The sequence below is a fragment of the Sinocyclocheilus grahami genome, unplaced genomic scaffold (assembly GCF_001515645.1).
Source record: "Sinocyclocheilus grahami isolate Dianchi unplaced genomic scaffold, SAMN03320097.WGS_v1.1 scaffold58.1, whole genome shotgun sequence".
Lineage (NCBI taxonomy): Eukaryota > Metazoa > Chordata > Actinopteri > Cypriniformes > Cyprinidae > Sinocyclocheilus > Sinocyclocheilus grahami.
In genome coordinates, this window is record NW_015505237.1 from 115,099 (window position 1) to 131,620 (window position 16,522).

The 16,522-nt window shown below is 39.9% G+C and overlaps 1 protein-coding gene across 1 annotated transcript; it reads right to left on the bottom strand.

Annotated features, from left to right (window-relative positions):
* Positions 1–1,820: 1,820 nt before the first annotated feature.
* LOC107584347 (hairy/enhancer-of-split related with YRPW motif-like protein) lies at positions 1,821–6,606 on the bottom strand. The gene is made up of 5 exons (XM_016270923.1): positions 6,026–6,606; positions 4,248–4,314; positions 3,819–3,902; positions 3,628–3,709; positions 1,821–2,569 (listed from the first exon to the last, which is right to left on the bottom strand). Exons 1-5 carry the CDS (start codon positions 6,103–6,105, stop codon positions 1,959–1,961), a joined length of 924 nt encoding a protein of 307 aa, XP_016126409.1. The 5' UTR covers positions 6,106–6,606; the 3' UTR covers positions 1,821–1,958.
* Between the last annotated feature and the right edge of the window lie 9,916 nt (positions 6,607–16,522).

Below are 16,522 nucleotides of genomic sequence, written 5' to 3' on the forward strand. Positions count from 1 at the left end.
TACACTGTCCTATCATAATTAAAAGCAAAATGGCAACAACAAAAAAATCAGACTGAAAAAGTGGGTGTTTTTTTCTTCCCTTTTTGTATTTTGTGAATGACCTCAGAGGACTGAAGTATTGATATGCTGTCGCAGCGTTCATCTTTATTGCTAGGCAGGGGTGCATTTTCCAAAACCATCGTTAGCTAAATATAGTCGTTAGTTCTATTGAACTCTATTGGTAACGACAGAACTTGCAACCATAGTTGCTTTTGGGAAACACACCTCAGATTGTTTTGTAAATTGTAATGGACTATTCTTAGCTGGAACGTTGACCAAGTGCTTTTATCTTTCTTTATTTCTACCTTTCTTACTCTTTTTACCCACTGTATATATATATATATATATATATATATATATATAGGTAAAAATGTAAAATAACTAACTTAAATCAATATTTTATATCGACGTATTTATCTGGTAATTATGCATGTGTAATCTGGGGATAGTGTACCATCAGCAGGTTATTACAACAAAAAATTCCATTACACATTGTAGTTCTGTTCACCATCAGGGTGAATAACTGGCTGAGTTTGACTATACAATACATTATCTCTTACACAGTGTTCTGTTTCTAGTGTGAGAATATGTGTGCGACAAGATCAGTTTTTTGTTTCCTGTGTGTTTTTCAGAGAGCGGGTTAGTTTGGTTTCACTCTAATTACAGCCTGTAGATGGAGAGTGGTTGGCAGAGGCACTGAGAGGGCACACAGTGTGCCTGGTTTCCTCTTGCTGTTGCAGGATCAGGGCCAGCAGCCACCATGTTTTCACTGAGTGGCCGCCGTACCGCAGTGTTCTCATCACCGTCTCTGGAGACAGCTAAAGAAAACAGATGCTCTAAATGGCACCTTACTCTTATAGCACCCAGAGGAGTCTTTCAGATAAGAGTCAGTCTGCGTACTTTATGAGTACGCCTGTGCTTTAAATCTTGTAGGCAAATTTGATATTTTTCCCTTTTGAAATGTCTTTTTAATGGGCTTTTTAAGCCTGTGGAAGGTCAGTTGAACAAAACATTGCTAATAAAATTTCCTAATGATGCAAGTTGTAGTCTACAGGATTTGTAAATTTTTTGTAGTTTAAATTGGCCTTTTTGTTACTTTTGTTACTTTTAGGACACAGTTGGTGTCCATTATAGAATAAAAAGACATGGCATTGATAATAGATTTTCTTTGATTTTGTGATTCAGGAAGATGCACTCTAAGACATTCACATGATTATGCATACAATGCTCTGAGAGAATTGTGATCAGCACATTTTGTTCTAATGCTGCCATCTTCTGGAAGCTACATGTACTTGCACACACAAGTAAGTGAACAAGAGGAACAGTATTTTGATAAGGCACATTTTTCTTTATGTAATCTCTCAAATGTATATCATGTCAGAATCCAAGTTAATGTATAAATGACAGAGTAAACAAGTACACTAATAAAAAAAAGATAAAAGATCAGCGTTCTAGAAAGTTCCAGTATCTAGATCTCAAAATCCAAGTTCATAGCACTGAGCAGTCTATCTGGAAGTTGCATTTACCTTTGATTTTACAGTTGAATTCTACAGACCATTTAATTTCTCTTCTATTTTTTCTTTGTAAACAAAATCAGACCTTTTTTTTATTTTCTTATTTTTAAACTCTCAGAAAAAGTACAAAAGCAGTCACTGGTGTACTAATATGTAAAATGTATGTATTAATATTTACCCTTTTATCTTATATCTTTTATAAGGGTAATGCCCCAGTGACAGCATTTGTACCATTTTTCTGAGACTTTGAATGCTATTTGAGTTGGAATAGTAGAAGGAACTGAAAAAAAACATTTGAATTTGAATTGTTCAATGCTTTGTAGTTCCTTTTAAAGGTGGTCTTAAGTCCAAATGACCATGAAATGTTTTTTCCTTTCAGACTGTCATAAACTCCAAACTTCTGATTCAGAATGCCCCAATCTCTGTGCCCCAGGCCTGTCCGGGCTTACTGGAGCTGCCCAAACCCCTGCGACCTGGGGCTGGAGACCCCAGAGGGGCAAAGGGTCTGAAGGAAATCTGGGGAGGGGAGGAGTTGGAGGAGGATGATGGGATTGTGAGTCCATCAGGTGAGTGCTGTTGAAGTCTGTGTGGATGTCCGGGGATAGAGGGCAGTCGACGAACCGGGGTCATCGCTGGACTCAGTATCGCCCCCTGGGTGCTCAAAGATCCCACTCGCAGGGCCGGTGAAGGGTAGCCCAGCAAGGCGGCGGTGGCATGGGGGGCCAGATCCCGGCGGGTAGTTGGGGGAAACGGGCTAGACGAGGCTGGAGATGAAGTAGATGCCAGCTGAGGAAAAGAGGGCCAGGGCCAAGGAGGAAAAGGCAGAGCAGCAGGGCTCTGGAGGAGAGGGTCCAGCTCACTGGCGCAGTGGCTGAGGTGGGACACGAGGCGTGCACCGATGGGGTCTGAGGATTCAACCCCCTCCAGAGAACTGAGGTATCTCACCACCTCTCCAACACACTCCCGAAAGCCCAGAGTCCTGTAGTCCACTGCCAGAGCACGAGCATCAAAGTAGCCTAGGAGAGAGAACACTTAAATTATCTACTTGATACACAAGGCAGGGTTGTTTTCCCCCCCCTTTTTAAAAAAAAATTTTGATACCAAGGAGCACCCACAATGATAATAATGCCCTTTTGAAGGACCTCATAATATGAAAGCAGCTACACATTTTTATGCATAAAGACCCATTTTACAGTACCTTTCAAAAGTTTGGAGTCAGTAAGATATATAGATATAAAGCTTACTACTTCAAATTAAATTATATACTTTTGAACATTCCATTCATCTAAGAATCCTGAAAAATTATAATTTATTTATTAATAAGAAATTACAATAATAAGAAATGTTTCTAAAGCAGCAAATCAGCATATTAGTATGATTTCTGAAGGATCACGTGACACTGAAGACTGGAGTAATGATGCTCAAAATTCAGTTTTACCATCAAAGCGATAAATTACATTTTTAAATATATAAAAATAGAAAACAGTTATTATAAATTGTAATAATATTTTACATTATTACCGTTTTTACTTTATTTTTTATCAAATAAATGCAGCTTTTTTTGAACATAAGAGACGTCTTTCAAAAAAATCTCACTGACCCCAAACCTTTGAACAGTAGCTTATATAGCCTATATAGTGAGAAAAATATTAAGTGTGATTTTACAAAAACATGTTATTTTTTCAAATAAATAATGGATTTATGCAACTGTACTAAAACTGAAAAAAAAAATTAAAATAGTATCTTTAAAATGGGATAACACAGTTGTGATTAATCTTAATGATATTTGACCAGTCTTTAAAAGTACATTCTGTAAGTCAGTAAAATTCAGTAAGTTTTAATACATGTAAAGACAAAATTTGTACTTTTTTGAATGTGCTAACATCACTGTTACAATGCTAGGATGATGTTCATGAAGGTTCATGCCCATAATACAAACATGCGAGTCGAGTTATGTGCTTAAGTGAATATTTGAGGTTATGGACTTGCCAAAATCCATAACCCACAGTATGAGCAATACTGCATACGTTCATGAAGGTTCTCCTGAAATTTCTCACTCAGTATCTTCTCTCACCTTTGCCGCCCATGGCATGCAGCAGTTTCAGATGATCCACAGTCATCTGAAGAATCTCTGCCTTTTCCAGTTTAGAGGAGCCCTGACCAAGTGGAAAGAAGGAACTGGTTTTAGTTTTAAATTTGCGATTGTCCGCTCAGCTGATTTTAATATACAATATAAAGCATCAAACTAAGCCTGTGGCATTTTACCTGCTTCTCGAAGGCACTGGGTACGAGTCTCCTGAGCTCCGATAGACTGTGGTTGATCCTGTCCCTGCGTCTCTTCTCAATTATCTGTGGAATCCAGCGGAATCGATTTAAACACAGAACAACGATTTAAAGTGGAAAGCATTTGCTAACTGGATTATTTTTGTGGCCGAGGCCTAGTTGCAGCATTCTTATGAACAGATTTTTGGAAAAAATACTAGGAAAGTCAACTAGGAAAACACAAATCAAAGTCAGACAAGAGGGCTTAAACTGTAAAAATGCATGTTGCTGCAGAGGGTCATGTTGCAGGGAGTTTTGAAAAAGACCAGCGTTCACAGAAGAGACCTTGTACCGAGATCATATAAGAATTATAGGTTTGGTCTGTTCTCGAACAAGCAGGGGAAAAACAGAGCTAGATTGACGTAAACTCACCCCTCTTCTCTTCTTGCGCGCCAGGATCTGTGAGGTACTGCCTGGAGACATGGACCCAGTGACAGGGCTGAGCAAGAGAAAGAGCGAGCGGGGAAGGGGACAGATTAAAGCTTTGATGTCAATGCATATTGTTGTCATTACTGTACTTAATACAACGCAGAAACGCTGTTGCACATCATCAAACCCAATCTAATTTGTCTTGGGGAACAGCTAGACGCGGGAGCGCCGGGGTAAACAGAAAACAAGATTATTTTGGTTTAACGCGTTTTTGGACATTATTGTCAGATGGCTAATATGTTATGATTTTTGCATCGTACGAAAGCATTTTCTTTTTAAGCTCAAAAGACATGATGATTACATATCCGCAGGGCAGGCTGAAAGAGTGGCGTTTGCGTGCACTTTGAGCACATCAATACTTGGTATTATCCTTCAATGTGGATCTGGTTTGCATGGGCACTTTCTGCGCTCTGCCAGCAGAACGACACTGTTTGTTTTGCTTTTACTTCGACGTCCACGCAGAACTATTATTTTTATATCGTATTGTAGTTCCTTTTAACATTAAGAGGCTTAATGCACAAACATTTGGTTTGTTTAGATGGAAAGAGTCTAGTCCAAAAAGAAAATTAGTTACAGGAATAAACTGTTGTATAGAGTTTTTGCGTCCTGGTTAAGAGTTGCAATAAAAGGAGAAAACATTGGTCATCGTAAGGCGCAATTCAAAAGGACCAAACGGCGGTTACATGTGTCTTTAGTCTGCTCTTGATTTGTGTCACAGCTTTATACTGTATCAAAAAGACTAAATGACTGAGAGAAAAATTCAAAACAGACAGAGAAGGAAAAAGCATGCTGAGCTTAATTCTCGTCAGTGGCACAGCAATAGGAAGATACGCCTTTCAAGACTAAGTCAAATAAGATCATTATGGGCCTCCATCAGCCGCCCACTTGACATTGGCCCTGTGCGTGATTTTGACAACGTGTGTCCACTCGCATAAACTCCTGTGTCACGGTACTCAACTATCAGGAGTAGTGTTGATATCAGTGACATGTGCTACTTAGGGAGAGATAACAACAGGACATTTTCTGCTGAATCTAGGTTGTAATATTAACAATTTGATGATTTGTCAATTTTGGGCATGTGTCTTCACCGTCCCCTCTGCTCCTCATTAAAACCTGACTGAATACTGATGCATCATAAAAAATCAACAAGCAAAGCACAATAAAAATAGCAATAAATGAAAAATTGTGGTCATAATTTATTTTAATGTACCTCTGCTACAGTGTAATTACAAGCACTGTTATATTAATTAACAACATGCACTTACTATAGATTTAGCTAGGGTTGCTTGTAATTATACATAATTTAATACCATAGTTAATACATGAACCAAGGAATTTTTGTTACCAAAAATGTGTTACCAAATTACATGTTACCAAAATTGCTTACCTTGGAAAATGCCAAAAATCTTTATAACGACATATAGCATTTATATATCTTGATTTGTGAATGTTAAACATTTTATGAATTATTATAAACAGCACAGTGCATCATCAACCCTGAAGGCCCATGTAGAGTCGACCATGCAGTTCTCAAAAAAAAGTTGCTATTTTTGCACTAAAAAGTACATTTGTAAATTTCAATTAATACTTAATTTAACTTAAGAGAATTTATATTAGAGTTTCTGAGTTGTAGTGTGAGCTCTACATGAACAGTAGAGCGACTGACAGCCATATATCATCCCTGCTGAGCACATTATACAATGTACACTCAAAGTCCTCACCAGTAGCTGTCCTCCTGTCCGACATCGATCAGTTCGTCCGTGTCCGAGTCTGGGGAACTGTAATCATGAGGTCTCTTCATTGCCACAGGGTCCTCGTTCCTCCTCTATCCCGGCGAGGGACTGCTGAATCGATGGAGCGATGGAGCCGTGCAAGATGATCTCAGATGATGGATTCCTCCTCTGTCCTGGCAACTGTAAGGAAAGCAGCCACCTTCTAATGCGAACACGCCCCTCCCTATTTCCTCTTTTTCCTCTCCACCTTCTTCGCCTCTATTCCTCCCTTTATCCTCCGACCACAATACAAGCACGCTTGCTTGGGAGTCTTTATTAGACCTCTGTTGCTGACTGAGTCTGGTACTCGTTTTTTCCTCTAGTCGTGTTTTGACATCTCCAGACCCCCTGGACTTGAAGCCAGAGAATGACAGTCCTTCTTCTTCTGCGTTCTCTCACTTTTCCTGCTTTTTCTGGCCCTTCCTACCTTTCGGTCACCCTGGCTACACTCGTCCTCCCGCTTTCTGCTGTAGCAGCACAAGTGACTGAACTTGGGCACTTTGGCAAAGTTGCCAGTTTTGGCTCCCTCTTCCTTACCCTCCCACACTCCCTCCCTCCCTTCATCCCGGCCCCTCATCAGCCCTCCCTTCTTTCTCTCTCTGTCATTTCTCTCATTTCAATTAGCCTGTTCTCTCCACTGTCTCATCTCGCTCTATCTTTACCCCCCTCTGTCCCTCCCTCCTTCCCTCTGTCTCTGTTTCTCTGTCTCCTCTGTTCCACTCTTTTTAATTAGTTTCTCTCCCTCTCTCCCAGGACAATAGGAAGAACGCTGTGGGAACAGTGCCTCAGATTTGGACCCACATGCACACATACAGTGGCCCCGAAAAAGTACATGGACACTTGCTTTGTAATGAATGTATGAAGTTCACACAGGTGTCCTGATATGTTTTGTCAGCATATCTATTACTTCAATACTCTGAAACTATAATACTCTAAATGTTTTGCTTGAAAAGTGAGTTTCCACTGTCTTCATTGTTAAAAAAAAATTATTTGGACACTTTTTGCCTCAAAATTCCCCACAAATATATGAAATATGTGCTAGTGATAGATTTTACACACTTCAACTAAACTCTCAGAAAAAAAGGTACCAAAGCTGTCACTGGGACGGTACCCTTTCAAATGCTACTAATATGCACTAATATAATCAAATATGCACCCTGTATGGGTAAATAAGTTACCTTTTGCAAAGGCACTGACCCAGTGACAGATGCATCCCTGAGGCTGAGGGACAAAGCAGCTCTGATAGTGACCCTGAACTGATGCCCTCAGTCTGGAGAGAGATGAAGAGAGGTTAAGTAAACTCTCAGAAAAAAAGGTACCAAAGCTGTCACTGGGACGGTACTCTTTCAAATGCTACTAATATGCACTAATATAATCAAATATGCACCCTGTATGGGTAAATAAGTTACCTTTTGCAAAGGCACTGACCCAGTGACAGATGCATCCCTGAGTCTGAGGGACAAAGCAGCTCTGATAGTGACCCTGAACTGATGCCCTCAGTCTGGAGAGAGATGAAGAGAGGTTAAGAGAGTATTTAGCCATTGAGTGTCTGAACAGAGGATCTCCTCAAGGATGACAGCCTTTCAGTTTTCCATGTCAGACACACGGTATTTTCAAAAGAAACATTTCACTTCACACTAGTGCTAAGCACGTACACGTAAACTCATCCACTACCGTGGGAAGCTGTTGGGCAAGAGCAACCATGGTAACTAGAATTACAAGTGTCTGGCAGGAGTGTGCTGTCAGGAACGGTGCCTTACTGACCCAAGAGCTGCAGCAGCATGCCCTGCATTACACAATACCCCATCCACCCCTCTGCCTTCCTGTTGGCCTGCAATTGAATAGTTTCCTGGTGTGCACATATTCATGCCAGTGCAATTGTGTGGGACAGGCAGCTCCTCTGATGCAATTACACCTACACTCTTTAAAATAAAGGTTCCTTATTGGCATTGATGGTTCCATGAAGAATCCATTGGAGAAAAGGTTCTTTAGATTATTAAAATATTCTTTATACTTATAATAAAACGGTTGTTTTAAGAACTGTTTCCTGAAAGTTTCTTTGGGGAACCCAAAATGGTTCTTAAATGGCATCTCTATAAAAACCCCACTTTATTTTTTAAAAGTGTATGTGCAATGACCCCCTAAAATATTCATAGATCACAAGATATGCTGTACAAAATGAAGACAAAATTGTGTTTAAACACTTATGGGTTGTTAAAGGTTAATGGAATATATTCACAGTTAATGTACAATATAGTCTTGGAGAAGCTAATTTAAAAATGTAGCTTGCTACAAGTTAACCATAATGACATATAGCTGAACTATAGTCAATCTGCTGTTTTGAAAAAAGTAGTTAGCTACACTGTAAGCCACAAACACAGAGTAGACTACATTGACATTTCCTAAAGGCCCTTATAAATGTGTTCTTAAAATCTTAAAAGTATGTATTTTTAAGAACTGAACTTGCAGGCAATACAATATGAATGAAATAAAAAAACACAAAGGCACTGTCATGACTGTTTTTAGAAATCACTTTCAGGAAGTACGTTTTTTTTTTTTTAAGTGCACTTTGTAATAATCTCAAATTAAAGGAATAGTTCACCCAAAAATGAAAGTTGTGTCAATAATTACTCACCCTCATGTCGTTCCAAACCCGCAAGACCTTCGTTCATCTTCGGAACACAAATTAAGATATTTCAAGAGCTTTCTGATCCTGTATAGACATCAACGCAACTGACACGTTCAAGGCCCAGAAAGGTAGTAAAGACATCGTTAAAACAGTCCATGTGACATCAGTGGTTCAACCTTAATGTTATGAAACTACGAGAATACATTTTGTTTGCAAAGAAAACTAAAATAACAACTTTATTCAACAATTTCTTCTCTTCAGAGAAGTCTGTCACACGTTCACGAGAGTATGACTCGTGAATACTGGAATACTCTCCATTTGGAGAATATCAAACATGTTTGATATTTTTAGCTGATTTTAGAAAGCAAATTGTTTTTATTTGTCACGTGTCTCTTACCAAAAAGGCGCATGAGTTTGTTGCGTTCGGAACAACTTAAAAGTCTGGTAGTGTATGATCCTCAGTCTTTTGGTGCATGATGGACAGATTTTCCTACTTACAAAGTGAGCAGGCTCCTAGTGTTTTAAAAATCTGTATAGATTTTTAAAAATTGTGTAGTGTATTCCAGCCTTTAGCACTGCTAGCTGCTAAACACCTACGCTAACTTTCTTCATAAATTCACTAAAAAGGAGAAGTGGTTTAGAGAAGTGAAGTCACTTCTTATGTTTTGATAAAGGTTTGCTAGTATTTTATGCCATTTGGTTTGATACTTTATTATGAATTCAAAATGCTTTGTGGAGTGTCACTTATGTGTCCAAATAGGTCTCGGGGCCACTCTACATGTAAATGTGTGCTTGTTTGCCTCTGTTCATGAGTTTTCCCAGGGTATGTTCTGTATAAAGCGCATATGCTTGTTCATACATCTCCCCTGTCCTCCTGCTTTTAGAGATGGATGGTGGCAGCAATTAGCAGCGAGCGGACGTGTGGCATTTGACCGTCGCGGGAGGCTTATGGTTTGATGTGTGAGTCAAAACGAGTGTAAGAGATCCCTTTATCCTTCCATCCTCCCCCGACTCCATCTCCTTTCATTACCAATCCCTCTTTTATTCGGGTCTGGATCTCATTTCCAGAAAGCAAGAAGAAAGGAGCTTAAGAGAAAATCTAGTCGGGCCTTTCGCCGTGTCTGTGCTGTTATTTTTGTTGTCCACCCGCTTCAAAGCCAAGCTTTCTTCTCGTTCTCCATTCTGATTATTTTTCTTTCACAAAGTTTTTCGGCATCCTTCGCTTCTCACCCTTTCTCCTCCTCTTCCTCTGAGTTTTTGATCTTTGTCATGGCACACTTCCTCCGCTGATGACAAATTAAGGGGGAAAATCGCTGTGGAAATTGGACGAAAGCAACAGTGGGGGGAATTAAGTAAATAAATAAGTTGAGCTGCAAAAATAGTTTGAAGGGGGAAAACTGAGAACAAGAGCCGGAGAACAAAGCGAACGCTGGTATTGAGCAAAGCGGCTTCTTACGCTCTTGGTTGGCCACTTCAGTGCTTTTGCAAAGCCCTCCCTCTTCACCACAACAAGAACAGCTCTACAATTGAAATTAACAAGCTCATATTTTTACGATTCTCTCATAGAAAGAAGCGCATGCACACATACACGCGATCGCCCGCTTTCTGTTTTTCACACACACTCGGAGTTGCAACTTGCATATTAAATGTTACTGCCAAACGACAGCAGCCAAAGCTCACACAGTCTCCCTCGAGCGGTAATCGTGTATTAATTTGTGCTGACACACACACACCCACGCGCCCACATGCATTTAACCAGCTCTACCACATCTTGCACGACTTTCCTCCCTTTATGTGTAAATCTCAGCGACTGACCCCAAAATCAGCCCGTGTTTTGATGTTTCTTTTCATTTGACTCTCTGAGTGTCGGAGAGCAGAGGCCCCACTGCCAGCGCTGACGAATCCCACAGGGACTTATCTCTCCTCCAGCCACGAGAGGAATGCCAGACGCTGAGGCCTGCCCACAAATAACACAGCTCCGCATCGCATGAATCTGTGTATGTATATTCATGGACATGTGTCCCCAAGAACACATGCACTGAATGCATGACACATGTCACAACTGACTGGGTTATTGAGGAGGAGTCTGTTTGCTCTCACATGTCAATTTCTCTTTTTTCAGATGAAATTTATTGATGGATATCTAAAATGACACATTGATAACGTCATTGAGGCAATTCAGTTTATTATTTATAGTTTAATATTTTTATATTTACTGCTTTATACTGCTTTTATTTATGAAATGTGTGTGTGTGTGTTTGTTACTTGTTTTATTTATTTAATTAATCTATTTAATTATTTTATATTTATAATTATGTAATTATTTTATTCAATTATTTTAGTAAGTGAAATACATTTTATTATAAATTTGCTTTGCACATTTGGCACATAAAACATTGTTATGCTTTCCTTCCTTTTAATTTTTAATATTTTAATATATAGTAATATTATAGTAAAGTATATTTTTTTATTCTACTTTGTTTTTTATCTACTGAGGTCCGCTATAAGCTTTCTTTTTCTTCCTGCATCTGCACCTTTTTTGTTGATTTTTTTTTCAATTCCTAATATTTTTCTTTGTATAAAAAATACTTCTTACATTTTACCTGCATAATTGTGAAATAAATAGATGAATCTATAATTAGAATTGATATTCTATAATTCTAATAAAAAAAACAACTGAAAATTAGAGGTAGACGTTTGAATTTTATTAGTTTTTTTTTGTATTTTCTTTTTTGTTATTTTAATATATATAATTGGCTTTTATTTTTATATTTTTTTGTTTTATATTTAGTTTAGGTTTTAGTAATTTTACTTTGAAATCTTATACATATTTATTTGTTTCTTATTTTATACATATTTCTAATTTATATTTATCTTATTTCAGTTATAGTTTTAGTAATTTTCTTAAACATTTATTTCAGACATTTAGATAGCCAAAGCAACATTTCTCATTTTTATTCAAGTTTTTGTTTTTGTTTTTCATCTAACATTTATATTTTGTTTTATTTCAGCATGATTTCAATTAACGGAAATGTTTTTAATAGTTTTAGCTAACAATAACAACAATGGATTGCACAATGTGACCAAAGTTATGTTACTCTGCGTGCATGTGCTGCAAAAAAACATAGTAACATTGGGCCCATCCAGTCAGTGAAGGTCACGATACCATGATTTACACGTTCATGATGACAGTCGGCGTCTATACTGCTATCAAAAGGCAGCATGTGATTTCATGCAGTGAGTACGGCGGCCTTCACCCTCTATGAGGAAGACAGCAGCGTGTTTACCCACGCAGCCATGCCCATCTCATCCGGCACCCAAAAGATAAATAAGAAGGGCAAAAGCCAACAAGAGGAAGCAGAAAGGGACCTTTGTGGCCGAGAGTGAGGTCCCTTTCAAGCTGTTTTCCCACAGCGCAGAGCCCCCGATAGAGGGCCTGACTGCGGTAACTCTCGCTGGTGCCGGGGCCCAGACGGGCCGGGTAGGCCTCACTAGGCCACAAGCAGCCATTGTCTGTCGCCACAGAAACCAGCGTCTTCATGTCAGACATGTTTTTCTGTTTGTTTTCTTTTTTTGTCTTTAATGTGGCCAGGGGAATGTTTCCTCCCCTTCTCCCCCCAACCCATCCACATTTCTTTCCCTTTTTTCTTCTCCCTCCAAATATTATTCTCCTCCCTCTCTTTCTTGCTCCATCTCTCTTTATTCCTTCAAAAGATTGTAATTTGTAAAGCTCTCGAGCGGTAGGCCCTATCTTTGTCATAGTGTTGTGGCCTGCCTTTTTTTTATCTTACTTTATGAGGTTTTGGCACAAGCTCATACTTTTCCTGACTTGAAATAGGGGAAAAAAACACTCAAAAACAACAAAACCTATCCTCAAAGAATTCTGTCGTTCCCACGCTAAGCCAATTTTCCCCTCAAGATTAAACAAGCTCCAACAACAGAAGGAAAAGGAGAAAGTGGAGAAAAGAGAGAGGATCTGGTTATGATTCGAGACTCTAAACTAAGAGAGGATGCCCCACAGACATCGAATGAGAAAAACAAATCTGGAAAAAAGAGAAGTGTTTCTATTTTTAAGAGTCTAAAGAATGTCACTGTGTGCCATGACTCAAAGGATTTGCAGCTCCATGGTAATCAGTTCATTCTGACTGAGATCGCCGACCACATCACACACACTTCACCATCTTTTATGAGCTGGGCAAGAGGAGGGGAAGAAACGAAAGTCAGAATAATTTATTTTGCGCTCGTAGTCAGTGCCACAGCATTGTTTTGGCAATGTTACTCTAAATGCTCTTCGGTATTTGCAACCACTGTTTATCTTAAATGGATGTGTTTTATGTTGCTGAAATATCTCCTTGGTTTTGTGTTAAGATTTTCCTAAATGTTGTTGTATCTTCACAGCGCAGGGGTGAATTCACTAAATAGTTGCCAAACTTATGCGCACGCAGTATTTCAGCACAAAAAAAGCACAGTCTCTTATTTTCTAAACATTTGCAATTCAGTTTCAGCTATGTGCTAAATATGTTGAAATTCATAACCATTTTACATTTGACCAAATTTGTGGCTAATTCATATGAATATGTACAGTTTCATTTGTACGTTTTCATACAATCTGCAGATGCCCCACTGATGGTTAGAATTAGCTGTGGACCTTAATTTAAAGGAACACTATATAACGTCTCAGGTTACTTATGTAACCATGGTTCCCTGAGTAGGGAACGAGACACTGCGTCCTCTAGGGGTCGCTATGAGGAACGCCTCATCGTGACCCGTGTCTGAAGCATACATTGAAAAAACACCAACTCGTTGGCCGGCGACAGCCATGACGTCACTACCGGTGTGACTATAAAATAGGCGCCGGGATCACACATCATTCACTTCTTCGTCTGAAGCTTGCGTCCGCAGCATGGCAAGAAACCTAGAGGACGCAGTGTCTCGTTCCCTACTCAGGGAACCATGGTTACATAAGTAACCTGAGAACTGCATCCTCTAGGGGTCGCTATGAGGAACGGTAAACACTCAGCGCATCAGGGAGGCAGAGGAAGGGCCTAATTCACCTGATGCTGCTGGTTCCAGGTGCTCTGGAAAAACAGAGAACTCAAACTTCTCATGTGAGAGGAGAACTCTGAATTCAGAGGAATAACGTTGCTCATTCCCGGTAACCCTTTGATAAAAGGGGAGCACTGCTCAAACTACCACGGAGCGAGGAATCCAAATCCTCAGAGAGGAATAACGTTCGAAAGAAAGCACCATATTCATAATAACCCTCACTGGTGAGGGGAGCGATGCTTCCAAAATGTGTCGACAGAGACACACTAGTTGAGTGGAGTCCAAGGAACCGGGGTCTAACCAACTCAGAGAAAGGGAACGAGGTCAATAACGCGTAAACCCTACCATACAGGATTTTCGAAAAGTGGGCAAAGCATAATGTGCACACTTACCACTTATGTGGATTTTAGAAAAGTGGGCAAAGCATAACGTGCACACTTACCAGCTATGTGGATTTTAGAAAGTGCGCAAAGCATAACGTGCACACTTACCACTTATGTGGATTTGTAGAAATGTGCGCAAAGCTTAACATACTGTACTTATTTTAGAGTTTTCCAAGCATCTGTTTACAGATACCCGGAAGTACTGGGCCAAACGGGAGAGGCAAGCTCAAATAAAACCCTCAAAGGTGAGGGGAGCACTGCCCGAGACAGCATTTACACTGGAAGGTTCTCGTAATGCCACCTACGTATGCTTCCCGCTCGATGCCTCAGCAAGAGGGGATATCCTGGTGATCGGGAAAACCCCTCAGGGCGACCCAGATACGGTAGACCAGTCAGGGTAGCATGAAAGTGTAACCCCAGCCCGGACGTCCAGGAAATTTTTGCAGTGACGCGCCGGGGGCCTGATGATCAAGAAGGCTCCCGCAGAGGCCTGTGTTGGCCGCATGATCCAGGAAGTATGAAGCCGAAAACCGGCTTTACTTACCGTCTGGACATATATTGACGAGTGAAATAAGCAAGTCGAGCACCCGGTTTCTGAACCCAGCAGAGTGGGTGCCCATCGAAGACACACCCTAGAAAGGGACAGAAACACACATGTCACCCAATCAATGAAGATGAAGAAGAGAATGATGTGTGCTCCCGGCGCCTATTTTATAGTCGCACCGGTAGTGACGTCATGGCTGTTGCCGGCCAATGAGTTGGTATTTTTTCAATGTATGCTTCAGACACGGGTCACGACGAGGCGTTCCCCATAGCGACCCCAAGAGGACGCAGTTCGAAGTTCCCATGAAAGGGAACTTTTGGCGCTCTAGCAGTTAAAAAAAAACAAAACTGCATGTGTCTTGCAGAAGAAAATTGTAGCCTGTTGCCTGCTGTATGCATACAGCGATGCAGGTACTGGGCTACTCCACAGCCATTGTCATCCCAACAGGTCTAAAATAGTCCAAATATGAACACACTCAGAAAGAAGGCACAAAAGCTGTCTTTGGGATGGTACCTTCTCAAATGATATACATTTTTACCTTATTTTCCACTAAAGGGTGCATTTAGTACCTTTCAAAAAGGTACTGCCCCTTTCAAATGCACTTATTATAGGTCGTACCATAGTGATTCAGGATAAGAAAAAAAAATACGGACTGAAAGATGGATTCACAATGTACTCTCTCATTATATACATTTTGTAAATTTTGAACAAAAAAGTTAGTGTACCTTTAAATTAAATTGCAATGCAAACATTTTATATAACATTCCTTTCTATATAAATTAGGCTTGTGTCTTATTCACAAAGCTCAGCACTATCTGTCTGCTGCAATTAACATTGCACCATAACCGCCTACAGAAAGATGATGCTTAACAATGGTTTGGTCTTCGTCAGATAACCCATGCTGGTTGAACAGCCTGACCAGCTAAATTAGCAGCTAGACCAACACTTACCACCAAACCAGCCAGGAAGCTTCTCTTTTTAGCAGGATTAGGAGAGTCTTATTTTAATTCATTTCTAAATGAAATTTTTAGCTATAACATTATTATATTATTATTATTATTATATATCATATGGTTATATTATTTTGATGATCAGAGTTTACAGCTCAAGAGTCAAAAATCCAGTATCTCAAAATCTTAAAATATTTCCTAAGATCAATCAAAAAAAGGATTTGCGAAACAGAAAAGTTCAAGTTCTTTAAAGTATGTTCATTTATGCACTCAATACTTGGTCGGGGCTCCTTTAGCACAAATTCCAGCATCAGTGAGGTGTGGCATGGAAGCGATCAGCCTGTGGCACTGCTGAGGCACTATTGAGCCTTCAGCTCGTCTGTATTGTTGGATTGACTGTTTCTCATCTTTCTCTTGAAAATATCCCATAGATTCCATATGGGGTTCGGGTCAGGCATGTTGACTGACCAATCAAGCACAGTAATATCATGGTCAAAAAACCATTTGGAAGTGGTTTTGGCACTGTGGGCAGGTGCTAAGTCCTGCTGGAAAAAGGAAATCAGCATCTCCATAAAGCTTGTCAGCAGATGGAAGCATAAAGTGCTCCAAAATCTCCTGGTAGACAGCTGCATTGACTTTGGACTTGATAAAACCCTATGGACCAACACCAGCAGATGTCACGGCAACCAAAATCATCACTGACTTCGGAAACTTCACTCTGGACTTCAAGCAGCTTGGATTCTGTGCCTCTCCAGTCTTCCTCCAGACTCAAGACCTTCCAAATGAAATGCAAAATTTACTTTTATCTGAAAAGAGGACTTTGGAGCACTGAGCAACAGTCCAGTTCTTTTTCTCCTTAGCCCATGTAAGATGCTTCTGACGTTGTTTCTGTTT

What these genes read in the sequence shown, in the direction of transcription:
- LOC107584347 (XM_016270923.1), bottom strand. Translation starts at nt 6,105, where the DNA reads ATGAAGAGACCTCATGATTACAGTTCCCCAGACTCGGACACGGACGAA. An exon ending in CCAGTGCCTTCGAGAAGCAG is followed by an intron (nt 3,710 to 3,818) that starts GTAAAATGCCAC and finishes CCACTTGGTCAG; the next exon opens with GGCTCCTCTAAACTGGAAAA. An exon ending in GCATGCCATGGGCGGCAAAG is followed by an intron (nt 2,570 to 3,627) that starts GTGAGAGAAGAT and finishes TCTCTCTCCTAG; the next exon opens with GCTACTTTGATGCTCGTGCT.